The sequence below is a fragment of the Petaurus breviceps genome, unplaced genomic scaffold (assembly GCF_028583685.1).
Source record: "Petaurus breviceps papuanus isolate PSGF00001 unplaced genomic scaffold, PetGlider_PUasm1.0 90591, whole genome shotgun sequence".
Classification (NCBI taxonomy): Eukaryota; Metazoa; Chordata; class Mammalia; order Diprotodontia; family Petauridae; genus Petaurus; species Petaurus breviceps.
This window is the reverse complement of record NW_027187280.1, coordinates 1,028,427-1,048,613: the sequence shown is the minus strand read 5'-3', so window position 1 is coordinate 1,048,613 and position 20,187 is coordinate 1,028,427. Positions and strand designations below refer to the sequence as shown.

The 20,187-nt window shown below is 40.3% G+C and overlaps 1 protein-coding gene across 3 annotated transcripts in view; it reads left to right on the top strand.

Annotated features, from left to right (window-relative positions):
- The window catches only part of CTNNBL1 (catenin beta like 1), a 210,358-nt gene extending 190,921 nt beyond the window's left edge, over positions 1–19,437 (top strand). For all 3 annotated transcript variants that reach the window (XM_069063520.1, XM_069063519.1, XM_069063518.1), the window contains exons 14-16: positions 6,656–6,793; positions 7,008–7,080; positions 19,216–19,437. In XM_069063520.1, coding sequence (XP_068919621.1) covers positions 6,656–6,793; positions 7,008–7,080; positions 19,216–19,304 — 300 coding nt within the window. In that variant the 3' untranslated portion in view covers positions 19,305–19,437. The remainder of the gene's footprint in view (positions 1–6,655; positions 6,794–7,007; positions 7,081–19,215) is intronic.
- The last annotated feature ends 750 nt before the right edge of the window (positions 19,438–20,187 follow it).

Here is a 20,187-nt window from a genome sequence, read left to right as displayed (position 1 = left end):
CCTTCCTTCCTTCCTTCCTTCCTTCCTTCCTTCCTTCCTTCCTTCCTATTAGTTATTCTTCCTCAGATCTCTCATGGCATTTTGTTCCCCTTCTATATATTTATTATTGATTGTATCAGTTATTTGTGTTATATACATGCCTTGCCTCCCTTGCCACACTGCCCTTCTTATATGTAGAGCGACACACCTTTTACTTATCTTTGCCTTATTTATCTTATATCTTGTATATCCCTATTCAGCAGAGCCTTGCACATAGTAGATAGAAAATATATGTGAATTGAATTGAATTCTTGTCAAATAGTATTTGTTAAGAGCCCATCTTCTTGGGCCTCTGTGCTGATTGTTCTACAAAATGAATTAACAGTCACATTTCCTCCCCTCAAGGAGCTTATGGTCTAGTGAGGGAGAAAAAGAGGCACATTATTACAATACAGGGTAGTGCAGTGAGTGCTGCAGAGGAGCTACAGATAAATAGCTGCAAGAGTTCAGAGGAGGGAGAGGTTGCAGGGATAGAGGGAAGGTTTCATGCATGAAGTGGCATATAAATGAGGGATCCGCTGGGATCTAATAGTATGTTCAGAAGCACCCCTGACTCCTGGGATCCTAGGGAGGAAAAGTGGTTTAGTCCAAGGTTTCAAGGAAAAGATACCTTTGGCTTGAGTAACAACTAGAGGAGAATGATGATAGAAACACTACAATGGGAAGAAGTTCCATTAATTTAGGCAAGAGATTCTTTTTGACCAGGGTCCTATCTAGACCCTAGCTTAAAAAGGAAGGAAGGACTGAATTTGTACAATCTTCAGGAAGAGTCAGTGGAGCGTAGAAACTAGAAACAGATTTAGGTCCAATTTAGAAAAAACTTGAAATAATTAGAACTGTCCAGAAATAAGACTGGGCTGCCTTAGCAAGTAGGTAGTGGGTTCCCCTTCCTCAGAGATCATCAGGCAGAGACAAGTTACTCCATTGTTAGGGATATTGTGGAAGGCATTCCTATTCATGTACAGATTGGTCTAGTTGAACTTAGAAGTCTTGGTCTTTGACCTTCCCTCTGAGATTCTGTGATTTTATTAATTCATTAAACAAACTTTACCTACTAACGCTTGCCTTAGGTGATAGAAGTTTTAGATTAAACCATTTCTTGCCTTTACATTATTTATTATAGTCTAGTTACAGGGGTAGGGAACCTTCAGCCTTGAGGCCACATGTGGCCCTCTAGGTCCTCAAGTGTGGCCTTTTGACTGAATCCAAGCTTCACAGAAGAAATCCCCTTAATAAAAGGATTTGTTTTGATTCAGTGGATCCATTCCCAGTGGCTAAATGGTCAGAAGACAAAGAATTATAAACTATAAATAGCTATATAAAACTATTCCAAGTCGCTGATAATAAGAGAAAAGTAATCAGAACAGCACTGAAGCATACCCAACAAATTGGCAAAAAGGACAGAAGATGAAAGAGTATTAGAGGGGCTGTGGGAAGACAGGAAAACTTAATGCATTATTGGTAAAGCTGTGAATTGCCCAACCATTCTAAAAGCAATTTGAGATTTTGCTTAAAAGGTAACTAAAATGTTTATGCTGTTTGACTCAGAGATCATACTACTAGGTATATATCCTAAGGAAGTAAAAAATAGGAAAGGAAGTCTCATATACATCAAAATATTCATAGCAAGATTTTTGTGGTAGCAAAAAATTTTAAACAAAGTTCCCGTTGATTGGGAAATGGCTAAAGAAAATATGATACATGAGTGTAATACAATGTTACTGTTTTGGGAAAAATCTGGAACCTTATATAAAATGATACATACTGAAGAACCAGAAAACCAGAACAGAGTCAGGAAAACAATATACACAATGACTACAATAATGTAAACAAAAGTGAACATTCTGTGACCGAAATTGGCCTTGAACATGAATTGAGAAATGTACATTTTTTCCCCTCATTGCAGAAGTGGGACTAACCCCATAAGTATGAAAAATTCAAGTCACCAAGCATTTATATTAAGCCTTCCCTATGTGCCACACACTTGCACTGGGGATACAAAGAACCCTCAAGGAATCCCTTCAGTGAGAGAGATAGCTTGCAAGCATCTATGTACAGATTTGGTGTTAGAGGGAAAGTGAATGAACCTAAGTAGTGTGAGTTTGGAAAAAAACATGTTTTCCTTAGATAAAGTAACCTGTGAGACCAAAGAAACAGAGCGCTAGAGATTGTACTTCGCTTCCGTATTGGCAACAACAGGATGAACAGAATACTTTAAAATAGGCCTCTGTCATCTCAGAGATTTCCTGCCTATATAGGGAATTCTGATAAGACAGACCTCAAGAGAAATGTTTTTTCCACAGGAACAACTTGACCTTTAACAGCTTTTGTGACCTCAAGAGTTGCACACTTCCACACTTCTGCCACAGAATGCCACTAAGTGGCACTGTATTCTGAGCAAGCTTTAAAAAGCTATAAAAATCTAATCTGCTGTAAAAAGTTGAAGCTGCAACCACCCCAAGCAGTCTTCCTTAGTGCACTAATAAATTTCTTTTCTCTTTAGTCTTACTACTTACTTTTGACCCCCAGTTTTATGGATACAATAATGGGTAAGATTCTCCCTGGGCTTTCAGGGAACCAAACTGGGAAACTCTCAAAACAACATATACAAGGTAAATTGGAGATAGTCTCAGCAGGATGGAAACTAACATTAAGGAGGACTGAGAAAGGCTTATTGCAGAAGGTGTGGTTTTAGCTCAGACTTGAAGGAAGCCAGGATGTTGAGGGAAGGAAGAAGGGAATTTTAGGCATCTGATGTTATATATTGTCAGACTGAATTGCTGAAGTACCTTTTTTTCTCCTCCTTTTTTGATCTTATTACAAGGGGTAGCTCACTGGATTGTTTGGTGGTGGTTGTTTAGTCATTTGTCAGTCATGTCCAATTCTTCTTGATCCACATTTTGAGGTTTTTGGGGGGCAAAGATACTGGAGTAGTTTGCCATTTTCTTCTCCAGCTCATTTGTGCATACATATGGAAACTGAGGTGAACAGGGTTAAGTGACTTGCCCAGGGTCAGTGTCCAAGGCCAGATTTGAACTTAGGAAGATTCCTGAATCCAAGCGCAGCTCTCTATCCTGCACCACATACCTGTCCTTGGTGTTTGGGGATTGGGGGGTGAGGTGGGGAGAAAGTATTTAGAAATGAATATGATGCAAAAAACCAAAAAGTATCAGTTTAAAAAGTCAGTCCTCTGTCTCCTCTCCCCAAATGCCATTCCAACATCAGCCCTGGATCAATATCTTCCTGTATTGTTTACTGCATTTGCATGGCCCAGCTTTCAGTACACGATCCATTGTCTTTGTAATCTTCCCCTCATACCTGTATAGGCAACAAGCATTTATCAAGCACCTCCTAAGTTTAAGGTACTGGAGATACAAAGATGATGCACATAAATAGGTCCCAAATTGTCTGTGCTGCATAGTAATGGAACCATATATATGTATTTTTTGAGTTGTGTATAGATTGTTTGAAAATATTGTCTTTTATCTTTGATCCTTGTGGCCTTGGGAGCATCTAGGTTCAGTGTAATAAAGAGGCCCCTTTAAGGGAAAAAAAAATGACGCAGTTCCTCCTTGCAGGAAGCTTCTGTACTGTTGAACTAGATGACATGTGCATAAGTATGGACATGTTTGTTTGAAGGCAGAAGGGGAGGAAGGAGCTAGTGAGAAGATAGGGAGAAATTAAAGACAGGGAGTGGTGACTAAAGAAGCAGTGTACTAGAGGACAGAAGGGAAGAGGATATGAGATCAAGGACACATATAGAAAAGTTGATTTAGGCAAGAAGGACAATCTTGTCGAAGACTGGAGGAAATATTTATAGAAAAATGCTTAGAGCAGCTCTTTTCATAGTGGCAAAAAATTAGAAATTGAGAGGATACCCATCCGTTGGAGAATGGCTAAACAAGTTGTGGTACTTGATTGTAATGGAATATTACTATGCTGTAAGAAATGATGAGCAGGCTAATTTCAGAAAAACTTAGAAAGATTTATATGAACTGATACAAAGTAGAGTGAGCAGAACCAGGATAACATTATATGCTATAACAGCAATACTGTATGATGATCAACTAAGACAATCGCAAAGGACTCATGATGAAAAATGCTATCCACCTCCAGAGAGAGAACTGATGGAGTCCGAATGTCTTTTGAAGCATACTATTTTTCACTTTCTATATTTTTTCCATGTTTCCTTTTTCCCTTTTGGATCTGTGTCTTCTTTCACAATATGACAATATGTTTTACATGATTGAACATGTATAATCTATATTAATTTGCTTACCATTTTAGGAAGGGAGGTCAGGGAGGGAGAAAGAAAATTTGGAACTCAAAATTTTTTTCAAATCTTTAGGGGTAGCTAAGTGGCACAGTGAATAGAGGACTGGCCTTGGAGTCAGGAGGACCTGAGTTCAAATCTGGTTTCAGACACTTGACACTTACTAGCTTTGTGACCTTGGAAAAGTCACTTAACTCCAATTGCCTTGCCTTGCCTTCCCTTCTCAAAAAAAAATTATCTTTACATGTAAGCAGAGGAAAAAATAAAATTAAAAGATAAAAAGACTGGAGGAAAGGAAAAGAGAGCCAAGGATAATGTCAGGGAGTTTTGAGATGTAGGGAGGGAGAGGAAGCTAATAGCAGATGACCTCACTTTTCTCATTATTGTAAGAGGTGAGATTCTCACCTCAACTGGAGCATAGGGGGAGCTTGTTGAGAAGCCAATGAGGAGAAGAATGCCTAAAAAGCAGAATTGGCCAAATGGAAAAGGAGATCCAAAAGCTCACTGAAGAAAATACTTCTTTCAAAATTAGAATGAAGCAAATGGAAGCTAATGGCTTTATGAAAAATCAAGAAATTATAAAACAAAACCAAAAGAATGAAAAAATAGAAGACAATGTGAAATATCTCATTGGAAAAACCACTGAGTTGGAAAATAGATCCAGGAGAAAGAATTTAAAAGTTATTGGAGTGCCTGAAAGCCATGATCAAAAAAGAGCTTAGACATCATCTTTCAATAAATCATCAAGGAAAACTGCCTTGATATTCAAGAACCAGAGGGTAAAATAGAAATTGTAAGAATCCACTGATCAGCTCTTGAAAGAGACCCCAAAAGGAAAACTCCCAGGAATATTATAGCCAAATTTCAGAGTTCCAGGTCAAAGAGAAAATATTGCAAGCAGTCAGAAAGAAACAATTCAGGTATTATGGAAATACAATCAGGATGACATAAGACCTAGCAGCTTCTACCTTAAGGGATCAAAGGGCTTGGAATATGATATTCTGGAGGTCAGAGGAGCTAGAATTAAAACCAAGAATCACCTACTCAGCAAAACTGAGTATAATACTTCAGGGGAAATATGGATATTCAGTGAAATAGAGGACTTTTAAGCATTCTTGCTGAAAAGACCAGAACTTAATAGATAATTTTACTTTCAGATAAAAGAATCAAGAGAAGCATGAAAAGGTAAACAGGAAAGAGACATCATAAGGGATGTATTAAAGTTGAACTGTGCATTCCTACATGGAAAGATGATATTTGTAACTCATGAGACCTTTCTCAGTATTAGGGTAGTTGGAGGAGATGGATGGATGCATGGATGGATGGCACAGGGTGAGTTGAATATGAAGGGATATCTAAAAAATAAAATTAAGGGGTGAGAGAGGTGGGAGAAGGAGAAAGGGAGAGATAGAATGGGGTAAATTATCTTACATAAAAAAGGCAAAAAAGAGGTTTCACAGTGGAGGGAAAGGGGGGAGGTGAAAGGGAATAAGTGAATCTTACTCTTATCGTATTTGGCTTCAGTAAGGAATAACATAGACCCTCAATTGGGTATCTTACCCTACAGGAAAGTGTGTGTGTGGGGGGGGGGGGGAATGATAGAAGGAAGGGTAGTCAGAAGCAAACTCTTTTGAAAAGGGACAAGGTCAAAGGAGAAAATAGAAGAAGTGGGAGGTGGGATAGGATGGAGGGAAATAGCTCTTTTACAACTTGACTATTATGGAAATGTTTTGCATGACTGCATATGTATGACCTATGTTGAATTGCTTGCCTTCTCAATGAGGGTGGGTGGGGTGGGAAGAAGGGAGAGAATTTTCAAAGTTTTAAAAACAAATGTAAAAAAAAATTATTTTTACATGCAACTGGGAGATAAGATATACAGGCAATGGGGTAGGGAAATCTATCTTGCCCTACAAGAAAATAAGGGAAAAAGTGATGGGGGGGCATGAAAAAAGGGAGGGCATACTGGAGGGAGGGGTAGTCAGAATGCATGCCATCTTGGGGTGAGGAGAAGGTAGAGAGAGGGAGAAAATTCAAAACTCAAAATCTTGTGAAAATGAATGTTAAAAATAAAAACATTTTTTTTTTTAAAGAGTGTAAGGGTCATGAGATCAAAAAGTTTGATAACTGCTGTTAAACCCATTGCTGGGGTGGAGGGGTGGGAGAGTATGGGTTATGCACACAGTTGAAAATTAATTGTCAAGGAACATCTGACATGACCAAAAGGCCAACTAGTTTGGTTTTGGAGGGAGTGGAATGAATGGGTTAAGTTTGTAAGAGAATTGCCTGTTGTTCCTGTCTCCATCCCTCTGCTTATTCTTGGACTTCAAAATTTGTTTCCAGGACATGGTGCGAAGAGGAGAGATCATTGATGATGACATAGAAGATGAATTCTATCTCCGTCGTTTAGATGCTGGTCTCTTTGTCCTGCAGCACATCTGTTACATCATGGCAGAGATCTGTAATGCCAGTGTCCCCCAGGTAAAGACTTTTCTGTGCTTCTTCCTTTTTGACATGTGTAGATCATTTCAAAAGAATAATATTGAGACTGATCCCATCCTTGCTTCATCCTTGTACTGCCCTTACTTTCCCACAGTCACCATCCTTAGCACATTGGCTAGAGGAGAAAGAGCTTTGCTGAGATAGTCTGCCAAGAGAAATTAATCTTGTTTTATTTTTTTTTCTTCTTTGTCAGATTCGCCAAAGGGTACATCAGATCCTGAACATGCGTGGAAGCTCCATCAAGATTGTCCGACACATCATCAAAGGTGAGCTCCTTATAGTCAGCAGTAGAGAATAGGCCTGCACTTCCTCTGTTTGAGCCCTTGACATTGAAACTCTTTATCCTCTTAAGTTTATTATCCATTTTGCTACATGTCTAGACCATCTTGTCTGTTTTAAATCCCTCTCTCTCCTCTAAATTTCTCTCTGTTCATAAATTCAAGAGGCCAGAATTTACCAAAAGTAATGCCCTCCAGTATATCACCAGGGCTAAACCTTCATCACTTCTCACCTGCAATGTCCTGAGAACCTCCCAAGTGGTGTCCCTGCCTCCAGTCTTTGCCTGCCTCTAATCTCTTCCTCACAGCACTGCCAGAGTAAAAAGTAGAGCTATTATGCTGGTCTAAATATAGGCCACACCCTTAAAATGCAATCTCCTTTGTAAGGAACAAAATAAGTAGAAACACACTGAAAAGTAACACCAATTATATTTCACATAAATCAGATTTGGGGGAGAAATATGCTGTGTTTAAACCCACATGATCCCTTGGCATCATAACCTGGCTCAAGGCCACTGTTAGCACGTTCTCATCCACTGGATATTCATCCTTCTCCTATATCAGATTAATATGGATGACTATATTAAAATACCACTCTTCAGTTTGAAGATATAGCTGTTGTGATTTGCAGTTTTATCTTTTAAATGGCATTTACCTTTAACACCCACATGTTCAATTAGAATTTTTATTATTCTCAGCTCTCCCTTCATGCAGCCCTTCTTTTCCTTGTACCTCCTTCCCTATAGTCAAAATAGCGAGAGTGGATTTGGTGATCTGCAGGAAAGGAAATGAGTATGTTTATGAGGAGTTATCACAAAGTAGGCAGGATGTTCTCCCCTTTTTGAATTCCTTCTTCCCTTCATTGGATGGGTAACCTCCACTGATTGCCTTTGTATTTTAGATACTCAGTTTTAAACTAGTATGTGGAACCCTCTCTTTTCTTTAGCATCATCTTGGCCTCCACTGCCTCATAAACATGGTGAAGTCATTTTCACTTTTATTACTGTTCCTTTTGCCCAGGACACCTTTCCCTTTTTGCTATCCAAATCCTGCCTGTAAGGCCCTACTCAAGTTTTACCTCCTCCATGCAGCCTTCCCTGATCTCTAATTAGATTGTAAGTTCCTGCAAAGCAATAACTGTTTTATATCTCTGTATCTTAGGATGTTCTGAACACATGTTATTTATTTGATCCCTCAGTTCCTCATCTGGGCAAGTTTTCTAGTGTACTAGGTATCCCAGGTGGTAAGACAAGAGTTAATACCATCTGCACAGTGGTGCATTTAAGTAACAAAAGAGGAACGCAGTGTATAATAGGAAAAGAATGGTTCTTTTCACTGATAGGTGACTAGAGAAGCCTAGTCATCCATACTCCTAACCATAGTCATCTTTTACTCTTCCCTCCCCTTCATCTCCTCCATCCAATCACACACTAACTCTCTACTTTCTCTGTCAACGACTTTGCCTCATGTTTTACCAAAAAAAAAATTAAGGTAATTTGCCAAGAGCTCCATCTTCTCCCATCCACTTCATGTTATATCACTCAGATGTCTTCTTCCCCTATCTCTTCCTTCACCTGTCTCATTCCTTCCTCTAGCAAAACAAACCTCTCTATACACCTAAGCAATCCCAACCCACCCATCTTCTTTTCTATTACTGTTCTCTAGATCCTAATAATTAAAATTATCTTTGGAATACAAACTAGCTTTCCATCCAATCCTGTATTTTCCAGTAAATTACTGCATTCTTCCCCCTCCCACTCCCCTAATCATCCCCCTTTTCTCACAAATCTTCTCTATCTCCCTGTCTAGAAGCTGTTTTCCTGCTTTCTACAAAAGCACACATGTCTCTCCTTATCCTTAAGAAAACCCTCACTTGATTTGACAGCCCCAGCAAGCTGTCATCTTATATGTCTCCTCTTTTTCATGGCTAAATTCCTCAAGAAAGCCATCCACAATTGGTGCCTCCACATCTTCTCCTCTCACTCTCTTCAAAACCCTCTGCAGTCTGACTTCTGTTTTCATTATTCAACTGGAACTGCTCTATCCAAAATTAGCAATGATCTATTGATTGTCAGATCTAATGGTTTTTTCTCAGTTCTCATCCTGACCTCTTAATCTCTCTGCAGTCTTTGACTGTACTCAGTCACATTCTTTGCCCGACTGTTCTTTTCTAGGCTTTCATAACACTCCTCTCTCCTGGTTTTCCTCCTACCTGTCTGATTGTTGTTTCTTAGTCTCCTTTTTTGAACCTTCATCTAGGTCATGCTAACTGTGGGTGTTCAGTTTACTTGGGGGTGTCATTAGCTCCCCTAGGTTCAGTTATCATCTTTATGCAGATCATTCTCAGATATATTTATCACTTTTAACCTCCCTCCCTACCTCCAGTCTCACATCTCCAATAATTATGGGACATCTTGAGCTGGACGTTCTGAAGACAGAATTCCCTATCTTTCCTCCCTAGCCCTGTCCTCTTCTCAGTATCCCTCTTACTGTCTGGAGTACCACTGTGCTCCCAGTCACTCAGGTTTGCAACCTCTGTATCCTCTCACTTGCACTCACCTCCCTTTGCCCCTCCAATTTGTTGCCAAATCTTATTGTTTCTACCTTCTCAATATCTCCCACATATGTCCCCTTTTCTGCACTTGAGTTTCCACATACTGACTTTATGCTTTTGCTTCTAGTGCCTAAAATATTCTCCCTCATTACCTCTGCTTCCTAACTTCCCTGGCTTTCTTTATAACTCAGCTCAAATCCCACTTTCTACCAGAGAACTTTCCAGGATCTCATTCACTTTTAGTGCCTTTCTTCTAAGGTTATATCTCATTTACACTGTATATATCTTGTGTATAAAGTTATTTCATATTATCTCCCCCATTAGAATGTAAGTTCCTTGAAGATCTTTCCTTGTTTCTCCCGAGCTAAGTACAGAACCTGGTACACAGTAAGGGCTTTTATGCTTGCTGATTGGATGTTGATAGACATGTAAAGTGACTTGTATGAATGTGTAGTGTGGGAGATGATGCATCAAGTTCAAAGAAAAGATGGTAATCTGGTTTGGCTGGTAAATAGAGTCCATACATGGAAATCATGGCCAGGAGCTAGATTATTAGAGCCTGAAATGTTGAGTTGAGGAGTAGAAGGGAACTCCTCCCTCCACCCCCGCCAAAGTTTTTTTGAGCAGGGAAGTAACAATCAAAAAGATGATTGTTGGATGATTTTGACAGCTCTTTGGAGAAGGGTAGATGGGAAAGAGGAGAGACTGGAAGCAGACTAATGAGGCTGTTGCTGTAGTCCAGATGATGAGGGCCTGAACTAGCCTGTTTGCTCTATATGAATAGAAAGGGGATGCCTATGAACAATGATGTAGAGGTAGAATTGACAAGATAATCCATTGGCTGCATGAAAGGTAATGGTAGTAAAAATTCAAGGATGACTAAAGTTATATACCTGAGAAGATGGTGGTATCCTAAAAAAAAAAGGGATAATTTGGAAGGGACCAGTTTTAAGGGACCAGGTTGAACATGTTGGATTTGAGATAGTCATCTCATAGGACATTCAGGAGGAGATATCCAGCAAGTATTTGATTTAGGTTTGGAGTTTAGGAGAGAAATTAGGATTATGTTTATAGATTTGGGAATCATCTGTGAAGAGTTGATATTTGAATCTATGGGAGCAGAAAAAGATAGCCAAGAATTATATAGATAGAAAAGGGCCCAAGGCATAGCATTGGGAAATATTCATGGTAAGAGAGCAGGAAATAAAGGATGATCCCAGAAAAGGACTGAGAAGAAACAGTCATATGGTAGAAGGAAAACAGGAAAGAACAGTGTTATTGAAGCCAAGGAAGAAGAAACTGTCCAGTAGAATGTGATCAGCAGCATCAGAAACTGCCAAGAGGTAAAACAAGATAGGAACTGAAAAAGGCCATTGGATTTAGTGGCTAAGTCATTGGTAATCTCATAGAGATCATTTCAGTAGAGTGGTGAGAGTTGGAAGCCAAAATGCAGTGAGTTGAGGAGTGAGTAGGTGGTGAGGAAGTAGAAGCAGTGAGTGTGGCACTCTTCTTTCTAGGAGTTTGTCAGTGAAACAGAGGGGAGACGGACAGACGTGATGGGGTAGACTTGAGCATGCTTGTAGGAAGAGGCTGTAGATGAGAGAAGGGAAACAGTCAATGGCATCAGCCCCTAGAGGAGATAGGACGGAGATGGAGTTGAGGATAGAAGTAGAAGGCATTGGCCTGGGCAAGTAGAAGAAGCTTCTGTCTCTCAGAGACCAGAGTAAAAGGACCTCTCACCTGGATTACTGTAATAGTCTTAACTGTTCTGCCTAACATCTTACTGCTTCACTTCATCCTGCACAGAGGTCCCTCCTAATACATGACTGACTACACCATTCTCCTGCTCAGAATGTTTTCAGTGGCTTTCCATTGCCTGCCAGGTAAAGCCCACACTATTTGGCTTGATGTTCAAGGCCCTCACAATTTTCCTCCAACTTGTCTTTCTTTTTAGTCCAGTTCAACAGACCCTTTAAAGGTCTGCATGGACACTGTGTGATAAGTGCTTAAGGTGCAAAATGCTTAGTTTAGGGTGGGAGAAAGGTGGGTTGCCTTATCTCATACTACTCTCCCCGATGATATTCTGCCTATTCCAGCTAAACTAGACTATTCAACAAACATTCCTTGTACTTTCCTACCTTCCTGCTTTTGCTTACATTGTTACCTTTGACCAGCAGACCCTGCTTCACCTCCTTCTGAGCTGAACATCTAGGAAGACTTCCCTCATTCTTCCCCAGCTAGAAGTGATTCCTGCCATCTCATCAAATTTGTACTCCTTTTATATATTTAACATTCTAGTTTACATTATAGTTATCTAGTCCTTTTCTTGTTTTCTTCCTACTAGAAGCAGTGTACATAATAAATGTTTATTGATGTATGCATGTTTAAACTAGGTTGCTAGTGCTGGTGTCCCAACCTCAGTCATGCTCAAGATGGCGTCTTAGAATTTTCCGTTTTTCTATATGCTAATAAGCTGCAGATAAAAAGAAGGTGAAGCAGTGAGCTCAGTGGAGGCTCATCTTGTCCAGCTTGGTGAGTGATGCCACTTGTCTGCAGTCTCTACCATTCAGTCCAAACAAGACATATCTGGACAGCTTGGTATATTTGCATAGAAGCTGCCAGAAGACAAATGTAAATGTGATGGGATTGAGTGGGTGTATGTATTGAGGTGGTTGTGATATACTGGGGGAGTGTGGGGCCTCAGCAGCATGCTCAACTTTTGGAGTGTAGCACCCATCTGTTGTTCCTTCCCTCCCCAAAAAATCCAACTGAAAACAAAAGCTCATAAAGAGAACCAGCTCATCAGTCTGTCCTTCAAATTTAATTTTGTTTTTCAGTTCGGGTTGCTTTCTTATTTCATTTTGTTTGCATACTAATTAGATGTGAGCTTTTGACTTTGATTTTATGGCCTACATATTTTCTAAGGTTTGCAGGCAGCATGACAGCTGATGTATCCCTTGAGGTCTCAGAAAAGCGCTGATGATGCAAGCACAGCAGGGTCCTTTTTTCCTTCATTTTTTGGTTTCCTCCCTCCCTACATTGGGGTTGCCAAGCAAACTGGGAATAATTGATGGCTCATTAAAGCCCCTTTCTGCAGACGGCTTCTTAGTGTTCCCAGAGTACAGCTTCCCTTGTTGCTGACTGCTTGGTAGGTTCTTTGGGATGACTGGTACTTACATAGACTTGAGAATTAGCACTAGTTTCCTTGCCTATTTTAATCAAGGGCTGAGTGCTGACATGGTGGCATCTTTGTACACTTTCACAAAGTTTATACAATTGTGGATAGAGAGAGCTAAGTGTGTTGTGTATAATTGTCATTTTGATAGGTTCATTTCACCATTCTAAGCTATGAGGGGAAAAAAGGGAAGGAAAGCTGATTTATGGAAAATGAAAATTCAGGGGGGCAATTTCAAGTTGTGAAGGGCCTTCATATCAAAGAAGGTTTGTTTTGTTTGGGCACATATGGTAGAACCTGGAGAAAGGGCACATTATAGGGAAAAGCTTCTTATAGAGCTGTTGAAAAGAAGAATAGGCTACCTTAAGAGTTGGTTCCTCATCACTGGAGAAGAGATAACTGCTTCTATTTACTGGTTCTCTGTTTGTAGAAAATAACCCTGTTCAATTATGTGTTGGGATAGATGAACTATAAGGTTTCATACAACTCTGAGATTCTGGGATTCTGTGAATTACAACTTCAGAACCTTTTAAGTTTTGAAATGTTCCTCGAAAAAGTTAATAGTAATCCCTTGGATTTGTATATCACTTTGTAGTTTACATAGCCTTTTGCAACTGCAGTACTCACTGTGCCCTGCCCCTCACCTCTGCCTTTAACTCATATTTCCCTGGGTCTTTCATGATTCTTTATTTGCACCCCTCACTCCATTAATAGTTCTTGGAGCACTTGTCTCATTCTCCCTGGCAGTCTGAAACTCCTTAAGGGTAGGGTCACCTTATTGTAGCCCCTGCAGTGCTAAAACAGTGCTTTGTGCATAGTAAGTACTCCCTAAGTATTTAGTGAATACAATTAGGAGATGTTCTTGCATGTAATACTGACAGCAAATATATCATCCCCATTTTACAGATGAGGAAGATCAGCCTTGGCAGATTAAGTGAATTGGCCAAGGCTACACAGTTATTAGTGGTGCAAACAAAACCAGAACTCAGATTTTATGACTTATGAGGCTGTTTCCATTGTACTACTCTGACATGTAGTAGTTCCTTAAAGACCTTTAAATCTCAGGTGAAAATTGATAACAGAATCTAATTCAATATATTAGAAGGAGACAACTATTGTATAAGTTATCAGGATGATTTTGCATAGACGAGCACTGAAGATTTTGGAAGCAAATATAATCAGTAGTGAGCCAGAAAGACATAAGGACTGTAAAATTATTTTAGAAATTGGCCCTTGGCCCTTTAATTTGCTTGCGCTCTTTGTGGTTTGAAATATCCTCCCAAATCCCTGTAAACAAGCATTTTCATATTGATTTTTGTCCACTTGGTAACCAGTGCGTTTCCTCTGGGTTTTTAATGCCACAGAAGCCAATAGGTTTATCCTTTGTTATGTACGCAACATACACAGCTTTGGGAGTTACAAGGAACAGCTGCTTCAGGCAAACTCCCACTTGAATATTTGGCCACTGAAAAGGAGCCAGGAAAGAGAAAAGGCAGCCAGTTAGAATCCCACCTCGTCCTCAGCCTGAAGATGCCACCGCCGTGACACAGTGGCTCTTGTTTAAGCTTGAGAGAAGGAAATGCTCCCCTATACATTTGGAGGCGTCCAAGACTTAAAACAGGGTGGGGGGCAGGGGATGTCTGTCAGCTCTTGCCCTAGATCTGAATCCAGCAGTTAGAACACAGCCAAGGGTCTGGGTTTCTTTGTGTTTTCTCCATAAACAAGCCAGTAGCAGAAAATCTTACAGCTTTGGTTGTGAAATGCTTTGTTACAGGCTAAATTGCCTCCCCCACCCAAAACTCCACCACAACAGATCTTCAGGATTGTTGCTTTGCCGCCATGGCATAGGAGTAACCATAATTGTCATAGGGTTATTGTTTGATTGGTTCATGAAATCTCTGGTGAATTTTCATTCTGTTCTTTGCTATTTCATTTTTATCACTCTGGCTAAAATATCCTCCTCTTCCTCAAGAAATGTAATTTCCAGAATTTCTAAGTTTTTTTTTTTAAGTAATATCCATTTGACAAGACCCTTGAGACTTTTCATCTGATCTAAACTTTGTTTTTGTTTGGTAGAAATTTCTCTAACTTTCTTTAAGGTTAGTGTTTCTTCTTTATAGCCTTGGGAGAAAGATAACTTTGGCTCCTTCAGAATTCCTCCATAATCATTAGTAGTTTGTAGGCAAAAATATTATTGCTTTCCTTTCCCACTGTGCCCTTTTAGAGGGTAGGAATTTGGATGTAAAAGTCCCAAGGATCTGAAGAAGATTTGTGAGATTTTCTGGTAAATGCTTGCCTGGGAAGATAGCACTTTCCCATCCACCATCTTCATCTCTCCCTCCTCCCTCTTTCTTAACATAAACAGAACAGCTTGTATTCAGTGTCTGAATAGTAAACCTGCTGTCGAAAGTTTGCTTTAATATTTATGTGTTCAGCACTGCTACATGTTTTGAGCTCCATCAAAGCTTTTATTATAAGAGCATTTGAAAAGGCTAGGGAAGTAGAGAAGCTGCTGATGTGTGTGCCATCTCTTACGCTCTTTCTCCATCCGACTCATCCTCCCTTACCTTTGCCTCTGTCTCTTCCCTCTTTCTCCCTCCCTGAGTGCATCTCTCCTCCCCCCCCCCCCCCATTCTCCCCCCCCCCCCACAACACACAGAAAGCAAAGAGAACTCTTTCCTCAAGACCTCTGGGAGAAATCTGTTTAATATTTATAAACTGCTACTGTAGCTATAATAACCAGAGGTAGCTGGCACTACCAAGATTTGCTGCAAATAGGACTGTACTGTAGAAACAAAGGGTGATGATGGATAAAATGGAAAACTGGTACCCTTCTCCTGTTTTCATGGGGAATGAAATAGGTATAGGATAGGTCACAGAGGGACAAAGTCTGGTATATGTAAGCTTAAGAAATCACCAGGCATTTGGCAATGACCAGAGGACAGAGATACTTTCATTCAGTGAGCATTTATGGAGTCCCTGCTGTAGGAGGCACCTAGGTAGCATGGTGGCTAGGGCATTGGGATTGGAGTCAGAAAGACCTGAATTTAAATCTGGCCTCAAACACTTACTAGCTGTGTGACCCTGGACAAGTCTCTTTTTAACCTTTGACTGTTTCCTCATCTGTAAAATGGTAATAATAATAGCACCCACCTCCCAGGGTTGTTGTGAAGATTGAATGAGATATTAATTATAAAGCGCTTAGCACAGTGCCTGGCACACAGTAAGTGCTATATAAATGTGAGATAAAGTTACCGTGTACAATGCCCTGTGTTTATGCACCTTTGTTCAAAGGTGAGAAAGCTTCATCCAAGCTCTGACAACAAGCTCTGAACCTGATGGGGAAATAGAGGATATCCAGATTCATGTGTTCATTGCCTAAGAGGAACAAATGATGCTTTGGGAGCTCGGAGGTCAGAGGAGTCACTTAAAGGATGGCATCTGGAGAAGCAGCACCTTTATGTGGATAGCTCCCAAACCTCTAACCTGACCTCTTCTAAACGTTAGACTTGAGTTTCCATCTGTTTAACAGACAGCTCCACCTAGATGTCCTGCCAGTGCCTCAAGTTCTGCCTATCTGTGACTAAACTTCTCCAAACTTGTCCCTCATTCTTACTTCATGTTTCTTTTATTGATACCACCAATCTTCTGGTCATCTGTCACAGAACCTTAGTTATCTTGGACTTTTTCCCCCTCACCACTCACATCCAGGTCACACCTCCTAAATATGGGCATCCCCTAGGGTTGGGTCCTCTTCTGTTCTCCCTTTACATTCTTTTATCTGGTGATTTCATCAGCTTTTATAGATTCAGTTTAAGCTGCTTATGATAATTTTCTAATCTGTTTATCCAACCCAACTTCTCTTTGACTGCCAGTCTCATGCCTCTGACTACCTGTTAGACATCTTGAACTAGCTGTCCCATAGACATCTTAAACTCAACATGTTCAAAACTGAACTCATTACCTTTCTCCCAGCCTACCCCCACTTCTTAACTTTGCTGTTACTGTTGAGGCTTCTATCATTCTCCCATCCACGCAGGCTCATAACATAGGTGTCATCTTGAACTTTTTTCCTTCCCTCATTCCCCATCTCTAACATCTTGCTAAGGCATGTTGATTTTACCATCATAACATTATCTCTTATATACACTACCTTCTCTCCTCTCACACTGCTACCAACCTGGTCCGGATCCATATTATTTCATGCCTGGATGTCTCCCTGCCACAAGCCTCTTCTCACTGCAGTCTATCCTCCACTCAGCTGCCAAAGTGGTTTTCCTAATGCTGACCATGTCCCCTCCTAGTCAGTTAACTCCAATGGCTCCCTGTTGCCTCTAGGGTCAGATGTGAAAATCTTCTGCTTGACATTCAAAGTCCTTCATAACCTGCCCCCTACTAACACCTTCTTACAACTTAGACCACACCAGCCACCACCATTATCACCACATATTCTTCATTCTATCTACACTGACTTCTGTGCTGTTCCTTGAGCAAGATACTCCTATCTCCCAACTCTGAGTATTTTCACTGATTGTCCCAGCTAAAATACCATCTTTTACAGGAAACATTTCCCAGTCCTCTTTACTCTATTGATTTATTTCTAATTTATCCTATATATAGTTGCCTTGTACACAGTTCTTTGCAGGTTGTTTTCCCCATTAGACTATGTGCTCCTTTAGAGCCGGGGCTTTCTTCTGCCTTTCTTTTCATTCCACAGTGCTTTAGCACAGTGCCCAGAACATAGTAGGTGCTTAATAAATGTGTATTGAGTCACTGCTTTGGTAAGGTTACTGTACTAAGCTATTCAGAATGGATGGGATGACATTGGAGTCAAGATAGTGGTAGGAGGCTGTTCTGGTATATTAGGAGAGAAGTAATGAGGTCTTGAATCAAGGTGGTGACATAGGAATGGCTTGTTGAAGGGTGATTGCTGTGGTAGAATTGCCAGGTAGGAGTTGGCAACTCAAAACCACCTTGGTACTTGAATTGACTTTGCTCAAAGGTATTCTTGTTACATGCTTGCCTCTTTATAAGGTCATTGCGTCCAGGTGCCCTGAAAGAGTTTTGCTTCTTTTAAACACTCAGTGCACTTTATAAATAACAGACTTAGCTAAGAGAGCCTAAGAGGCCCCTCTCGAAAGATGACTATCATACTGAAGGGCTTTCATTTGTGAGAGGGAGTGCTTTGCAGGGCTCACCAGGGTAGCCATATATAACCATTAAGGGAAGGACAGTTTTCTCCTCACCTTAAAATAAAAAATCTATTAAAGGTGATTTTTCTTTTCAGGAATATTTTACAATAGTATTCTTAGGTAAAGTAGAATCTTCTAGCTTTGGGGGTCTCTTCAGGGGAAAGTTAGTTTTTTTGTGGACTCATGTATTAAAACAGCCTATTTGTCAAAATGCACAGACCCTACCCCTACAGTTATTGCCTTTGCAGAAGGAACCTTCAGTTTTGAGCAGGTCTAGGTCTGTCTTATTTTTCTGCTTCTTCTCTTATTGGGTGCTCAGTGTTTGTCTAAAGATCTTAGTGAAGATAATTCAGGAAGTAAATTGCCTCAGACTTTGGTTTTCCTTCTGTTTTGCATTTACCCTGGCAGTGATTAGGGTCTTCCAGGGAGGCCAACCTTACCGTTGGAGAATCACCCCCCCAGAGGGGCAGCCTCTTCTTACTTCCTTCCCTCATAGGTCACCAAGCATTAGAGGAACAACATGTTAGTTCATTTCATTAAGACTCTTAACCATAAGAAGGTACCCCAAGGGTATTAAACACCACACTGTTTCATAATGGTTCTTTCTCTACCTCTTCTGGGGATGTGACAATATTCCTAGCAGGTGAAGATGATATATCACTCACTGATCCTCTCTTCCAGCCATTTCATTCCTTGCTTCCTGTTGCCTCTCTGGTTCCTGAAGGTTCTTTAATATCAAGCATCACATTTGTTTTGCTGTTGAGATGGCGGAAGTCCGTAATAAGAGATGATGGTTTCAGGTGGAAAATGCACAGCTGGACCATGTCTGTAGCCCAGATCGTGTTTTCCTGCAGATGTCTGTAGTAATAAAGAGTAAGAGGAGGAATTACAGAAAGTGGCAGTAGCAGAATTGTTTCCAAATTGTAATAAGGTTATTTTTTCTCTTTTCTCCTTCCCAAGTGCTTTTTCCACTGAGGATCAGTAGATGCTTTCATGTAGCAAAAGCTTTTCACCACCTGAGAGAAAGAAATCCATAGCTCACTTTTTAGAGACATCCCAGTTAGGAGTGAAATGAAACCCAGTCAGCACACTGCCCATGGCGAATTCTGATGGACACACAGGCAGCCAGGCTCACACTGCCACCCCTACTTCCCAAAGTTCATCGTGTACTGATCACTATTCTTCTGTCTTTGTTTCTTCAGAATATGCAGAAAACATTGGTGATGGGAAGAACCAGGAATTCCAGGAGAATGAACAGAAGCGTATTCTGGAACTGCTGGAGAATTTTTAGTCCTACTCTGCCTTTCCTTCCACCCCTCGGACTGTGAGCTCCATGTCTGCTTCTGATCCCTTCAACCTAAAATGCCTTTTCTAGGACACAAATTTTAATTTGGCTTTTGGACACATTAAAGCTAGTTTTGGTATTCCTGGCCTTGTGTTTTTTGTATGTGTGCATGAATACTTTTCGTAAAAAGAATGGTGAGTTTATGCTGCCTCACAGTACCATCAGTTTTCTCATCTGTAAAATGAGAAGATTGAACTAGATCTCTAATGACACGTACAGCTCTAGCCATCTTATTCTTGTAACATTCAGCATACAGAATGTGACTGTGAAGTACTGAGACTAATTTAACAAGCAAATAAGAAATAAGACATTCAACTAAGAGTTGTCAATCAAAATAATCACCCTGAGTGACTTTATGCTTATTCCAGCAAGGTTGTCGTTGCTCAGAAACATTTTTAGAAATTAGCTTCAGAGCCCACTTATGACCCATGTGAGAAAATTAGCCTCCAAGATATATAGTCATAACTTCGTTCTTCACCAAAAATAAGCCCCAATTTGACTAGCTATGATTAAATTTCTTCTATTTCCAAAAATTAAATCCATCACCTTTAAAAGAAGATTTAAAAAAACCTCACTGTTGAGTTTAAAAATAATGTACTGTATGGGGTGGGTAGGTGGCACAGTGAATAGAGCACTGGCCCTGGAGTCAGATGGAGCCTCAGACACTTAACACTTACTAGCTGTGTGACCTTGGGCAAGTCACTTAACCCCAGTTGTCCAGCCTTCCCCCTCCACAAAGCAAAAATAGTAATAATACTGTACTCTAGGCTTTGAAGGCAAATCCAAGATGAATATGCAAAAAATATTTTGAGTAAGAGTACCAGGATAA